Source organism: Quercus robur, chromosome 6 (genome assembly GCF_932294415.1).
Source record: "Quercus robur chromosome 6, dhQueRobu3.1, whole genome shotgun sequence".
Taxonomy (NCBI): domain Eukaryota; kingdom Viridiplantae; phylum Streptophyta; class Magnoliopsida; order Fagales; family Fagaceae; genus Quercus; species Quercus robur.
In genome coordinates, this window is record NC_065539.1 from 41513408 (window position 1) to 41528828 (window position 15421).

The 15421-nt window shown below is 34.8% G+C and overlaps 2 protein-coding genes across 5 annotated transcripts; both read left to right on the top strand.

Annotated features, from left to right (window-relative positions):
- The first annotated feature begins 398 nt into the window (after positions 1-398).
- Positions 399-2432, top strand: LOC126688795 (cysteine protease XCP1-like). The gene is made up of 4 exons (XM_050383633.1): positions 399-912; positions 1130-1365; positions 1466-1606; positions 1888-2432. The coding sequence occupies exons 1-4, from the start codon at positions 447-449 to the stop codon at positions 2101-2103; spliced, it is 1059 nt and encodes a 352-aa protein (XP_050239590.1). The 5' UTR covers positions 399-446; the 3' UTR covers positions 2104-2432.
- A 4856-nt stretch (positions 2433-7288) lies between these two features.
- LOC126688796 (uncharacterized) lies at positions 7289-12508 on the top strand. Of its 4 annotated transcripts, none has more exons than XM_050383637.1 (4): positions 7289-7467; positions 7944-8293; positions 8576-10496; positions 11933-12508. In XM_050383637.1, exons 2-3 carry the CDS (start codon positions 7947-7949, stop codon positions 10467-10469), a joined length of 2241 nt encoding a protein of 746 aa, XP_050239594.1. In that variant the 5' UTR covers positions 7289-7467; positions 7944-7946; the 3' UTR covers positions 10470-10496; positions 11933-12508. The 4 variants fall into 4 exon arrangements, with proteins under 4 accessions (XP_050239594.1, XP_050239591.1, XP_050239593.1 ...); XM_050383634.1 differs by having other exon boundaries at positions 11936-12508; XM_050383636.1 differs by having other exon boundaries at positions 8576-10492.
- The last annotated feature ends 2913 nt before the right edge of the window (positions 12509-15421 follow it).

The following is a 15421-nucleotide window of genomic DNA, read 5'->3' on the forward strand; positions in this document are numbered from 1 at the left end:
TATGGAGACAAATACACAACTTTTGAAATGCATTTTACAATTTTTATAAATCAAATAACAAATAAATGAATTATTAAAAATTAAAATTTTATGCTAAAAAAAAAAAAATGAATTATATTTATAGATAGTGGTGAGGGAATCAAGTTACATAAGGTAAAAAGTTGCTCTCTCTTACTGACTCAAGAGTGGCTGGCGATGGCGTGGTCAAGCTTAGCTGCTCAAGCATGCAACTCTTAATCTTCAGCAAATGAGCATGCTTGGAACAAAAGCCTGCCAAAAAAACCAACCGTGAAGACTCCGTATGCTAACAATATATTTTACTACTTCACTTGAAAGCAACCCATGAAACCATGACTATATATAAATAACTTGCAAATCTCCTTCCTCACATTCACTCATCCATTCCTCTTTACCTCTTTCTGTCGGTATTGAATTCTTAAGCACAAATGGCTTTCTCTTCACATTCTAAGATCTCCTTTCTGGCCTTATTTTCTGTGTCTCTCTTTGCATGTTGTGCTCTGGCTCATGATTTTTCGATTGTGGGTTATTCACCGGAACACTTGACTTGCATGGATAAAATCATAGAGCTATTTGAATCATGGGTGTCAAAACATGGCAAAACTTACAGGAGCATTGAAGAGAAGTTGCATAGGTTTGAGATATTCAAAGACAACTTGAAACACATTGATGAGAGGAACAAAGAGATTAGTAGCTACTGGCTTGGGTTGAATGAGTTTGCAGACTTAAGCCATGAGGAGTTCAAGAAAAAGTATCTAGGATTGAAACCTGCTTTGCCAGAAACAAGAGGGTCCTCTAGAGATTTCAGTTATAGAGATGTGGTGGATCTGCCCAAGTCTGTGGATTGGAGAAACAAAGGAGCTGTTACTCCAGTCAAGAACCAAGGTTCATGTGGTATGTAACTCTCTCTCTCTCTCTCTCGCAATAATTATATCATGTATCGGATATATGGATCTTCATTTCATAGCGTGGATCCTACTATATCCTCTATGTTTGTGTGTACTGTGCCTTTTGCATGCATATATACATGACTATGCATGTGTATGTGGTTAGCTAGTGTTTTTTTGTTGATCATGTAGTGAGTATAGATGATGATATGATGAGCATGCAGGTAGTTGTTGGGCATTTTCAACTGTAGCAGCTGTCGAGGGCATCAACCAGATAGTCACTGGAAATTTAACTTCATTGTCCGAGCAACAGCTAATTGATTGTGATAGAATTTTCAATAATGGCTGCAATGGGGGTTTGATGGATTATGCATTCCAATTCATTGTCTCCAATGGTGGATTGCATAAGGAGGAAGACTATCCATATTTAATGGATGAAGGAAGCTGTGAAGAGCAGAAGGTAAATTACAGTAATTAGCTTAATTTGTTCTATACCAAATTCAGCCGTTAACAAACTCTTATAATAGAATTATTGATTGCACATGTTTATCTGTCTTTAGGAAGAAATGGAGGTAGTGAAAATTAGTGGTTATCAAGATGTGCCACAAAATGATGAAGAAAGTCTTTTGAAGGCACTTGCTCATCAGCCTCTCAGTGTAGCTATCGAGGCCTCCGGTCGAGATTTCCAATTTTATAGCGGGGTAAGCTGGAAATAATATATAGGGAAAATGTTCAAGCCACTATCACTTTTTTACCTGAAAAAAAAAAAAAAAAATTATGTGAAAATGAATGCGATTAATGTCAATTCAATGTCCAATTTTTTTTTTTTAATGACACATGTATGATTTGCATATATAGGAAAACCTGACATCCCTAACATCACTCTAATATATATCCTCTCATTCACACAATTATATCCATACACATTTCTATGCCTACAACTTGCTTTCCCAAATTATGCATGGTTTTGTTGGCTTGGCAGGGAATATTCAATGGGCATTGTGGAACTGAGATAGATCATGGAGTAACAGCTGTTGGATATGGTTCATTGAAGGGGTCAGATTACATCATCGTGAAGAATTCATGGGGACCTAAGTGGGGGGAGAAAGGGTACATAAGGATGAAGAGAAACACTGGAAAACCAGAGGGGCTTTGTGGTATCAACAATATGGCTTCATATCCTACCAAAAAGAATTGATCTACTAATTCCCTTCTCGTGTCAACTTTAATTTCTTCATTCCATGTATGAAGATTTTTATTTGTATGCCCATATTTTTCCTCCAATAAAATGGCTTTCTCTAGAAACTCTCTATAAGGAAAAGCAATTGTCATCCAACTCTAGAAGACACTTGAAGAGCCTTTGTTGGCAAGCAGAGGGCAGCTCAACTTAGCCAAATGGAAGAAGGCCCCTAAGATAGAATATATTATATATATATTTATTTGTTTTATAGTATTGCAAAAAATGTTTCAATAAAATATTGCAAAATAATATTAATAATAAATGCAGAAACACTATTTTGGTCCTTATATTTTGGGATCATAATCAATTTGGTTTTTATATTTTGGTGACAGTTAATTTTATCTCTGTTATTTTTAACTTGCAATCAAATTGGTCTCTAACGGAAAATGCCTACGTGGTAAACGGTGTGCATCATTGGTGCACATGTGGCTAATAAAATATTAAAAAATTATTTAATTGCTACTTAAAAAAAGCCACATCAGCAACTTTATGAATAAAAAAAATTAACATCAGAGAGGAAAAAAAAATTGTAGGATGAGTTTTTTTTTTAAAGCCATCCAGCTTTTCTTGTACTTTCTTGGTTGTTGGGGTCGGCGATGGTTGTCAAATAACAATTTAGGATTTCAAAGTTTCTAGGGTTTTAGTCTTTTAAAAAAAAAAATTTAATTTGAAATTGTTATTGTCGGTATAAGTAAGGAACAATTATTTAATAATAACCTTATGTTTATGAATTTTGAATTAATCAATTGATTGTGTTAGTGTAAAATGAGGAGCAGTTGTTGAGTACTGTATGATTGTTCGAGTTCATGTGGCATGGGATTTGCTACTTTTGTGTTTCTGAATACATATTCAAAGGGTCAGTAAGTGATAATGATAAGTATTATTGTGAGATAATGAATGTATTTTCTGGGTTTAGCTTGATTTTTGTGTTTCTAGTTGCTTTGTTTGGCTAAAAAGATAGTCCAAGAAAAGTTTGATAATTTTTTTTTTAAAGGTAATCCTTTCAAAAAAAAAATTTCTAATGTGGATTTTTTTTATTCTTAAAAATTGCTGATATGGCTTTTTAAGTAGCAATTAAATATTATTTTAATATTTTATTAGCCACATGTGCGCCAAATATGTACACCATTTGCCACATAGGTATTTTCCATTAGTGAGTTAACAGTAAGGACTAATTTGACTGTAAGTTGAAAATAATAAGATCAAATTGACTGTTACTAAAATGTAGGGACCAAATTGATTGTGACCCCAAAATGTAGGGACCAAAATTGTGTTTTCGTCTAATAATAAAGTAAGTAAGACCTCACTTAGCCAAAAAAAAAAAAGAAGAGCTCTTCTATTGGCTAATAGAATGTTTTGTCTACTTGTCTTATAATTTAATTAAGGCCTAACAATTAATGAATGAAAATTATTTTCAAAAATATATTATACTTTTTCAAAAGTGTAAAAATTTTCAATCTCTCCAAAATTTTACTCTTCTTTTCTCTTTCTATCAAAATTAAAATTAGAAGTAATAGTTTTCCAGAGAAATTCATTATTGAAACCCATTGTTCAATACCTGAAATCTAACATTGCCAAGACAGACAAGGGACCATTTCAAACATGATATTTTATTTAGATACTTATTTTTTATATTTATTTTTAAATTAAAAGTTTTAAAATACATTTTATATAAATAGATGAAAATAGTCCAATTAATGTATTAAATTATATAAAAATGCTAGATTTTTCTTACTAATACATGTATTGCTTTTAAAATATTAACTAACAATACAATTTAATTTTATGTCTACAAAAGTGGTTATCCAAAATTAAAATTGATAAAATCATATTTAAAATTAACTATGTCACAAGAAAGATTAATTAGCGAAATTACCAATTGAAAAGAAAATTTTAGTGGAACTTGAACTCAAAAACATAATTAGTAGTAATCTTGCACCTCAAAAAACAAGAAAAATGAGCTTTTAAATGAAAAAAATATTAAATCATAAATATTATTCAATTAATATTTAAAAATAAGAAATAGAACACTATAAGTTGTTGCCTTATGCCTAAATGTGTAGAGGCATCCCTAGATTGGGCCCTATTATTGCAAACCATGAACTTGAGTGGGATTGGAAATGAATTTGTTTAAGGTATTCAATAAAAATGATACAATTTAGAATTCACAAGTTTTTTATATTTTTTAACTTATATTTAAAATACGCTAATTTGTATCATTTCTATTGAATATTAAAAATCTTCGTAGCAATGTGGCCATATTTTGCATGAAAGGTGTAGGGACGCAGGCCCAGATATATATTGGGTCATGGGCCTAGTCCAAGGAGGTACAGTGGCCTGAGAATAGATCAACAGTAAGGAAAGAGTAAGACTCTGAAATTCACAAGCAAGCTATGACTGTAAAGGCTGGGGGAGGTAGGCCAAGGAGGAGTATCTCCTCAGCTAAACAAAGAAGGGGTCAGAAGGTGAGTTCTATTATCAAGAGTGGCGTTCCAGGAAGTTCTGTTGATAAGGATATGCATTGTGAACGTACAGAACAAAATGGAAGTTGAGAAATATCTAAAAGAAAAGCTGTTACTACCACATTGAATGCTCTGCAGCTAACTCTCTGACCGCATTTATGTGGAGAAGACCCCTGAACAGTGCTGCCTTGGTTACCCCAACTCATAGAGGGCCTGTGAGGGTGTCCGATGGGACAAGCACTCAAGTAGTGGCTTGGACGAACGACAAGTGGAGGGCCAAGATCATTCAAAGAGAGATATATAATGTAAGAGACCCCTGATGAAAAGGGGATTGAGAAATAGAAAGAAAAACACTGTAGCAATCAAGAACTGATCTTGTAATCAAATTTGAGAAAAATATATAAGAACTGATCTCCTCGGACTGTGCCGAGGACAGTTTTCTTTAGATTAAACTATTCTATATGCATTTTCTTGTCATCTGAATCCACTTTGCTTATTGTCTAATTCATTAAAACCTAGTTTTACAACCCACTCTCTACAAATTCATTGTATTGGGTTTTTTGGGTCTGAATTCATTTACAACTTGGACCAAGGACCCAAATTGCGCCCCTACAAAAGGCATTTAACATGCTAAATATTTCATAATTTTGACACGATCATCTTAGTATTAGTACAAAGAAACCAATTTAATTGAGGCTAAAGTTGTTAAAAACATACATATCAAATTGATGGCTTCACAAAGAAGTGTTCAACGAGTACCACCATTGGGATATCGGAAAAAGCTAATAATTCTTCACTTCCTACTTTATATCGTTACCTTAGGCTTTAAAATGTATTGAGTCGGCTTTGGTGGCAAGTATTTTGTCTAGCTGATAAATACACACAAGAGAGTGGGAGGAAACTAACATGGAAGCATGTTGAGGAAAATAATTTGTGGTTCTAATAAGCACTTTTTCTTTTTCTTAAAATTGGAAAACTCTAAAAATTAACAGATATGATTGTTCCAAACAATAATACCAAATCCCCTAGTGTCTGAAATGATTAATTCTAAGCAAATAAGGATAATAGCGGAGTCACAGACTAGAATAATATCATTAACTCAAAATTTTGTTAACACAAATAAACTTGATATATTGGAAAAAGCAACAATGATATAAAAGAAACCATTACCTATTTAAATTGTGCATAAAGATTTGTCTCTATTTCAACTGTTAGAAGCAATCACAATTTTACTTGTACAACTAAAAACATTTAAATTACAGATACAACAGATCCCAATTGTATCATATATATAAAGAGTTCAATCCATTATGGTTTACTTCTCTAAACTCTCAAATTTGAGGAAAATATATTTCAAGTCAATGAAGGAGATGTTTTTTAATATATTTAGCAAAAAAGTATTTATTTTCTCATGTTATTATAATTTCAAATAATGTATTTTTTGTTAATTTTAAATTTCATATATAGAATATACATGACAATAAGATCTAATAAGTCAAATTTCTGTGTTTCTTTTTTTAGTTAGCAGTTGAATTGTCTTCTCATCTTAGTTGCCATTAACAAGACTTATGTTGACATCAGGGGCGGCTTGATGCATTTGGGGGCCTAAGGCGAAAATTGATCATCTTATTTAGATGCAAAATTACTACTAATTAACATGAACTACATAGAATTTTTTTTTTTTTTTTGAATTTTTAAGACAAAAAAAATTTGACAAAATTTTTCATACTTGTTGATGTGGTAGATTGATAATGGTAAGTAAAACAGTGGTGTTAGTGGTAGATTTAGATAAAAACTAGTAAAAGTTTGCTAATTAAACTCTTATTATTATTATTTTTTTTTAGAAGTGCAACATTCACAATATTTTTTACAACAAATCCTAGATTTTAAACTGCTTTTTGTTTTTTATTTGAAAATATCACTATAATTATTTTTTTGCCATCAACAATAGGCTGTAATAACTTGCTACTTAGCATTAGTTGTAAAAGTGTTGTGAAAAATATTGTGGACGACGTTGCATTTTTCTCTATTTTTTTATTTGTTTTTCATCTAATAAAAAAAAATATTTTATTTATTGATTATAAATAATCCTATTGGTTAAAATTTAGGAGCCTTTTTTTTACTTGGGGCCTTAGGCGGTTGCATTTTTTGCTCCACCATAGAGCCGGCCCTGGTTGACATGGATGAGTACCCTGCAACCACCGACCTTCAAACAAGTCTTTTTTAACATGTTATATGCTGGCAATTGACATGGAAATTGGTAATATATAATTATGTAATAATGAATAGTCATTCATGTAATTTTGATTTCTCAATAAAAAAATTTAATATTAAATTTTTTTTTATCACTTAATTGACTTAAGAATGACAATCACTGTGCCAAAAGTCCTATAACTCAACGCACACCTATTAATATTTCCCACTAAAACAGCAAGGGTTCAAACTTCAAATCCAATCTCAACTGTCTGTTGTACCTATCGAATTATTAAAAAATAATACTAATAAATAAGTTTTACAAAGGGGGAGATTCTAATAGAATCTACGACACCCCGTTTAACTTGCAACAAAACAAAGTCAAGCCCGAGGCTAAGGTAAGGAACAAGGACAACACCGAGAAACAAATAGTAACTGCAGCTATTTTTTTTTATTTTTTTTTTTTTTTTTATATATATTTTATTTGCGAGAGTTTTGTAACACACACGGGACAGGGCTTTAGAGTTTTAGCCAAAAAGCTCTGCCTTTCTTGTTTGTTTGAATCTGCTTTGTGGGTTTGGCCTCTTTCTCTTCTCTCTTTCTTTCTCCTATTGGAAAACACCACCAAAAACAACCCCATCTGCTTCTCTCAACTCTGCCTTATAAGGTAACATTGTTTCCTAACCAAACCAATTCTAGGGTTTTTTATCTTTCACTCTCTTTGACTATTATTTGTAATTTTTTTTTTCTCTTTCCTTTTAATTCTTAATAGGAGACTAGGATAAGTTTTTTTTTTTTTTTTTTTTTTTTCCTATTGCCTCATATGGGTGTTTCAAGTTCTGATTTTTTTTTGCTAGTATCTTTGTTAATTTGGAATTACTGTTCTGATTATGCTGGTTTATTTGCAATTCTGTGTGAATTCTGCTATAATTTTGTAATTTTATGGATACCCATGTGTAAAAGTTTCAATCTTTGTGAATGAAATCTTGAATGTAGGTTTAATCTCATATGTAGTTAGTGTTTTTGTTTTGCTCCATATATAAACTTTTGAATGCACCCAATTGTAAATATTGGGTTTTGTAAAATTGTTTGTCCCTGATTATTTTAGAACTTTCTCTTTTTTGCTCTTAATATCTTGGCTAGGCCATGGCTGCGAAGAAAATTATAGCAATTTGTCAGTCAGGTGGGGAGTTCGTGACGAATAAAGATGGGTCCTTGTCCTATAGTGGGGGTGATGCTTATGCCATAGACATTGATCAGCAAACGCAGTTAAGTGATTTCAAGTCAGAAATAGCTGAGATGTTCAGTTGTAGTGTTGATAACATGATTCTCAAGTACTTCCTTCCCGGGAATAAGAAAACCCTCATCACAATTTCCAAAGACAAGGACTTGCAACGAATGGTGAATTTCATTGGCGATTCTGTCACGGTTGATGTCTTTATCATGTCGGAGGAAGCTGCTGCTCGAAATTTATCCATCATGCCTTGTAGTAGGTAGTTATCACTGTTCTCGTGTGTAATTCAGCTGGAACCACAGCTGCAGCATTCACAACACAGTACAGAGGTTTGAGGATTGTGTTTTGTTATTTTGAAAACCAAAAATTTGCCTTGTTTTCTTGTTTTTTTGTCAAATTGATAAATGCCTCTCCGTACCCTGGTGTGAATTGTCATGCACTGTGGCTGTGAACCAAAATGACTATTAATTGGAAGTGTCTATAAATCCTACATGTGCCTTGGTTAAAATAATAAAATCTCTTGGAATGCTTGATTATGCAGGTCGAGTAGGACAACTGTATCAGAAGCTGTGGTTCCTGTTGTTGCCCCAATTGATATTCCAGTCGATACAGCTCAAGTCATTGAACCTATAGAGATTGGTATACCTAATGAAGAAGCCCCTTTAATTTGTCATGATGGTTCTAATGATGACAAGCATCGGAAAGCTGCACAACAGTGGGAAAACACCATCACCGGTGTGGACCAAAGGTTTAATAGTTTTAGTGAATTCCGAGAAGCATTGCATAAATACTCAATTGCCCATGGGTTTGCTTATAGATATAAGAAAAATGACAGCCATCGCGTCACTGTCAAATGCAAATCCCAAGGTTGTCCGTGGCGGATATATGCATCAAGGTTGTCTACCACCCAATTGATTTGTATCAAGAAAATGAACACAGAGCATACTTGTGAAGGAGCCACTGTGAAAGCAGGGTATAGAGCAACTAGAGGTTGGGTGGGAAGTATTATAAAGGAGAAGTTGAAAGTTTCCCCAAACTACAAGCCAAAGGATATTGCGGATGACATCAAACGAGAGTATGGGATTCAATTGAACTATTCTCAGGCATGGCGTGCAAAAGAGATTGCAAGGGAGCAGCTTCAAGGATCCTATAAAGAGGCATATACTTTGTTACCCTTTTTCTGTGAAAAGATAAAGGATACTAATCCAGGGAGTGTCGCCACATTTACCACTAAGGATGACTCAAGCTTCCATCGTTTCTTTGTATCATTCCATGCCTCAATATCTGGTTTTCAGCAAGGATGTCGCCCTCTCCTTTTCCTTGATAGCACTCCTTTAAACTCAAAATACCAAGGGGTATTGCTATCTGCAACAGCTGCTGATGGTGATGATGGTATCTTTCCTGTAGCTTTTGCTGTTGTAGATGCTGAGACTAATGACAACTGGCATTGGTTCTTAGGGGAACTTAAATCTGCTGTGTCAACACCTCAGCAGCTTACATTTGTTGCAGATTTTCAGAATGATTTGAAGAAGTCATTGGCTGAGATATTTGATAAATGCTACCACAGCTATTGTTTACGTCATCTTGCTGAGAAACTTAATAAGGACTTGAAGGGGCAGTTTTCTCACGAGGCAAGACGATTTATGATTAATGATTTTTATGCTGCTGCTTATGCACCCAAACTTGAGGGTTTCCAGCGTAGTGCTGATAACATTAAAGGAATTTCTCCTGAAGCTTACAATTGGGTAATACAAAGTGAGCCAGAGCACTGGGCAAATGCGTTCTTTGCAGGAGCAAGGTATAATCACATGACATCAAACTTTGGACAACAATTCTACAGTTGGGTATCAGAGGCGCATGAGCTGCCAATCACACAGATGATTGATGTATTACGAGGTAAGATGATGGAATCCATCTATACACGTCGGGTAGATTCCAGTCAATGGACAACAAAGTTAACTCCATCCAAGGAAGAAAGGCTACAAAAGGAAACTTCAATAGCTCGATCACTTCAAGTGTTAATCTCACATGGTAGCACATTTGAGGTTCGAGGAGAATCTGTTGATATTGTTGATATTGATCATTGGGATTGTAGCTGCAAAGAATGGCAACTTACTGGTTTACCTTGCTGCCATGCTATTGCTGTCTTTGAATGCATTGGTAGGAACCCATATGATTATTGCTCTAGATATTTCACAGCTGAGAGTTACCAATTAACGTATGCAGAGTCCATTCAGCCTGTTCCAAATGTAGACAGACCAATCCCAGATGAATCAGCTTTGGCGATAGTTACTGTAACCCCTCCACCTACTAAACGACCACCAGGCCGACCAAAGATGAAGCAGTCTGAATCCATAGACATAATTAAACGCCAGCTCCAGTGTAGCAAGTGCAAGGGCCTTGGCCACAATAAGAAGACATGCAAAGATTCCTAGTACACATGTTAGGACATTTTTAAGTAGGTAACTATGCTCCTGCTTTCCAGCTGTATATCTTGCAATTTTTGGTTGGCAGGTTGAATTTGTGCTTTGATAACTTAAGATTCTTTATCATCTCTTCTTTGTAAAGAACATTAATGTTGATCATGGGTTATTGCGATTTGCATTATATTAGTCAACTAGTTCTTATTCCCACCCCTGTAAATTGTGCTGATATACTTCTTTTGTCTGCCAAGTTAGTTGTAGGCATATACGTGCATATCGATTTAGTCATATGCTTCTATGAATTGTCAAGTATGTTCATCCCTGTTGGCGTTGTGTGTGCTGTTGCATGCACAAACATGAATACATGTGCATAATATAGTTTGTGGAAGTATGCATCCGCAGATATACATATGGCTCAAGCATTAACTCGTGATTTTGCATTTTTCATGTTATTGTTATCATTGTTTGTCTTTTATTGTGATGATGCATTTATGTTGTAAGTTTTATAACGTGTTAAATATAGGGTAAAGTAAGCAAACAATGCATTTGAGTAGCAGTGTACTTGATGATTGTTATCATAATGATTATTGTTTGGGGCTGTTAATGACCTTTATTTTATAAGTACAAATAATTTTATTCAGGAGAGGGTTTGGGGTGTTCATGATTTTAAACTTTGTTTCTTAGTAACTTGATGTGAAACCAGATAGAGAAGCTAAAATAGGATCACATAATGAATGGGTTCCTTCTTTTATTTGTTAAAAAAAGGGTTGTACCCAGTGCACAAGGCTTTTGCATCTGTGGGGTCAGGGTGAGGTGGTAGGTGTGCAGATTTTCTAGAGGATGATTCCTTATTTTATTGGTATTGTTAATTTTATCTAAAAACCCTGTGCTAGAACAAAGGGGGTCATTGTGTCTTGTTCTTTGCATATGAAGGTGTAATAAGGGTTTTTTTTTTTTTTTTTTTTGCTTTTGTCTCACCAGTTTTAGTATTTCTTAGAATTTTCATGTTTCTGTTTATGTGTTTTTGTGTGCTCCACCTGCTAGTTATTATGTGAAAAGGTGATCTATCAATTCTGTTAATTGAGGACTAGAATGATTAATATATGGAATTTGAATAAGAGTGAAATAGTTTAGTTAGGCTGCCAAATCTTTTGAAGTGGTTGTCTGGTTCTGCCAGTGCCATAGTTTAGTCTTAGATGTTCATCTTCAAGTGCAACACCTGTTTCTGTATTTATCCTCATTTGTTCTGCTGGCACTGGCAGATTGTAACTTGCTCCATATATTATTTGCTGGGAATTTAAAAATATTGCGGTAACATTTTATTACATACTTGTATTAAGCAGTAATTAACTATTGTAATGCATTCATGCTTCACAGAAAGTTGATTTGCTTATAATTTCCCTTTTACTTAGGGTCTGACTTTATAGATACTGTTTTGACTGAATGACAGTATTTTTTTTTATTTTATCTGTAAGCAGATTCAGCAACAAAGCATGAAGCATTTTGTTCTGAAGCATTAACTAGTCTGACAGTTAAAGGGACATGGCAAAGACATGATGCTAATAGTAATTGGATGCCTTTGATCTGCAAACCCATGTGATGACCTGGGAAATCAGATGTAATTGGAGCTAGTAGTCAGGTTTTATCTCTCAAATTTGCTTCTTGCTATTAGACAGAACAAACTCTCGTTCCTTTTCTGAAATATATGAATTCTATGCACTACAAAGAAGTCAAAAGGTGAAACTTGAGGCAGAAGTGATCCATGGCCACACAGGCATTTATTATTATAATCTGGTGTAGCAATATATATTTTGTTTAAGTTGATCTTCTTGCTGAAGATCTGCATTTTGGTTGCTGACATCGGTTGCTTATTGGTGATTTTGCGGGGGTCTGGGAGTGTTCATTGGTGATTCTTGTTCCACTGTACTCAATTTGTATATAGATATGTTGTGGACATATGAAAGGTTCATGGTGCTCCTGTTAATCCACCTTATTTGTTCACCTTTGAAAACATAATAATAATAGCATAAATGAAATTTTGATCGATATAACGTTGTCCTTGTGTTCTACGGTCGAGATGTATGAGCAGAACTTGAGAGTTGTAACTTTCTTTTGGCCAGGAATTAACTTGCAGATGGCTTTCCTTTGTGATAACCTGCGAAGATGACTGTGATGACTGTTGATATTTTTCCACAATTGTTAGAGCATTCACATCTGAGGATATCAAAAAACATCTATTTTACACTCTCAAAACTTACTTTATCTATTTTATAATCTCATTTTACAACTCATCCAATATCTCAGTTTCTATTTTTACATAAAACTCATTAAAATAATATAAATTACACCATCAAATGATATAAAAAATTCACTTCTCTCTCTTCCTCTCTCTCCATCAAACCAACACAGCTTGCAATTACCACCAAATCTAGCAATCCCACCACCGCTAGCAGCCACCTACCACCATAACTCAACCCAACTACCAAAAGCTAACCATCACCACCACCATTGAAACACCACCAAACTGTAAAAACAAAAAACAACCACCCAACTGAACCAACCACCAAACTACAACAACCCACAAACCACTAGCCATCACCACCATAGCATCACTGTACCACAAACTCAAAAAAATCAACAAAACTTCCAGTCATCACTACCAAACACTCTACGACCCATACTCACTGCCGCTTTACATCCACCACTGCCAATCACCAACACTGTTAGTCACCCACTACAGCCATAAGAACACACACCAAAACCCCAAAATATATTTTTGAAACAATTCCCAAAACCCAAGACAAAAATATTTTATTTCTTAAACCCTCAAACTCAAAAATCCCCAATCCTCAAGCCCAAGCAAATCTAAAAGCACAAACAATAAAAAAAAAGGGGGGGGGGGGGGTGGGGGGCGCCTTTCGGATCAAACAAAAAAATAAATTAAAAAAAAAATAGAGAGGGAAAGGAGAAAGATCGGCAGCCACCAATGGTGGCTCCACTGTTGTGCACCATTGCCAATAATGGTGGTCATGGGTTCGACCCCCAATGGGCTAAGCTCGAGCTAAGAGAGAGAGAGAGAGAGATGGTGAGAATATAGGTTGAGGAGAGAGGGAGGCCCATTGTTCGGGGGCCTTTTTTGGTTGCCTAGCCATGTGTGGTCCGTTGGAGGGATGACCTTACTAGGTCCGGGTTCTTTTTGGGGAGTTGCCTCTGGAACTCAACATTGGGCCACGTGGTCCAATGGCTACGAGCGTATTTTTAAGCCTACAAAACAATTAAAGCCAAAATTTAAGAATCATGATAATAGTCAAATAAATATACAATAAGCATTTGATATAATAACTTTGATTAGTAGTTGTAATAACAGTTGAAATAAAGTAGTATTTATTTAAAGATAAAGTAATCATGTACTTAATGATGTAAATTTAAAGATATGGAAGTAAAGTCACTTATCTTTGTATGGTTTATAGCTCCAGCTGTGTAGCATCAGTGAGCTGATAGGATTTAAGTAGAATGCCACGGTAGAGTCTAGTTAAGCTTGCCCCTTTTATCATGCATTTAAATGAGTTTAAGTCTTGGTTAATAGTTGTAATAGTAGTTGGAATAAAGTAATATGTATTTAAATGTGAAGTAATCATGTACTCAATGATGTAAATTTAAAGATATGGAAGCAAAGTCACTTATCTTTGATATTTTGCAGCCTTAGCGGTGTAGCATCAGTGAGTAGACAGCATCCCAGCAGAATGACTCCAGCAGTAAAGGGGGAGTTTGCCATGATAACTTCAAGATTAAAGGGAAAAAATGGGTGCAACTGGAGGGAGAAAGAGTATGCCTAACTGTGTGTAAGGCTGGTTAAGCTTGCCCCTCTTATCATGCACTTAAATGAGTTTTCCCCTTTGACAATGCTCTTTTAGTTATTGTGAAGTTATGAATAGTGTTGCCTTTCGTGAGAAGGGCTTTTGTATGGAGTACTTGTGCCTTCTAAGAGAAGGGTTTTTTATAAGATAGATTTGTGCCTTCCGTGAGAAGAGCTTTGATATGAGATCTTGGTGCCTTCTAGGAGAAGGGCTTTAATATTAGAAGTTCGTGCCTTTCATGAGAAAGGCTTTTATAAGATAGGTAGAGAAAAGAATTGAGATGTGTTTATGGGTAGCAAAACATTAGAATTTCATAGTGAGAGATTATAAGAGTGGAACTTAGAAGAGTTGTGGTGTGTTATATGTAATAGTGTAGTAAGTGTGTATGAGATTGTGTAAGAGATTGTGTAAGAGAAGTAGAGAAAGAGATGTTTAGAGATATGAGCAGCAAAATATATGTATTTTTAGAATATGGAGAGTGAGATAATGAATATAAGAGAGTAATAGTGTTGTAGTGTGTTTGGCAAAGTTGCTAGGATTTACTGCTGGGATTTTCTGCTAGAGGATGGATGAGGGCTTATAAAGGCATTTATGAGCTAAGGGCTGAAGAGTTTAGTTCCTCATTTAGAAACTAAAAAACTCAGAAGCTCAGAACTTCATTGAGTGCTTAAGAAGATCATTAGAGGGAGAGAGAATAGATAAGTTCATGAGAGAGTTGTTCTTCCCCCTTGGTGTCCTCCCTTGAGGTGTTGATGGGGGGTTCCTTTAGAGCTGAGTTTAAGGGGGGATTTAGCAAATAATCTCAACCAAAATTTGTCCAAACTAGCAATGAATTTTCAGAGAATCCATCCTAAAATTTGGCCAAAAATGGTTTGTTTAGGTTTAAGGTGTTCTTGCTGTTTTAGGTAAGAGTTGCTGGGGAAAGAGTAGCAGAAAATGAAGGTATTTTGGCAAGAACAAGATAGTTACTTTAGTTGGTTTTGGTTTTAGCCAAATGTGGAAAATCAGTAATGCTAAGGCTGCTGAGTCAGTTGTTACATCTGTTCTGAAAAGGTGTCCCAGCTGTTAGGAAAAGCTGTGATAGCTATCATGAGACAACTGTAACAG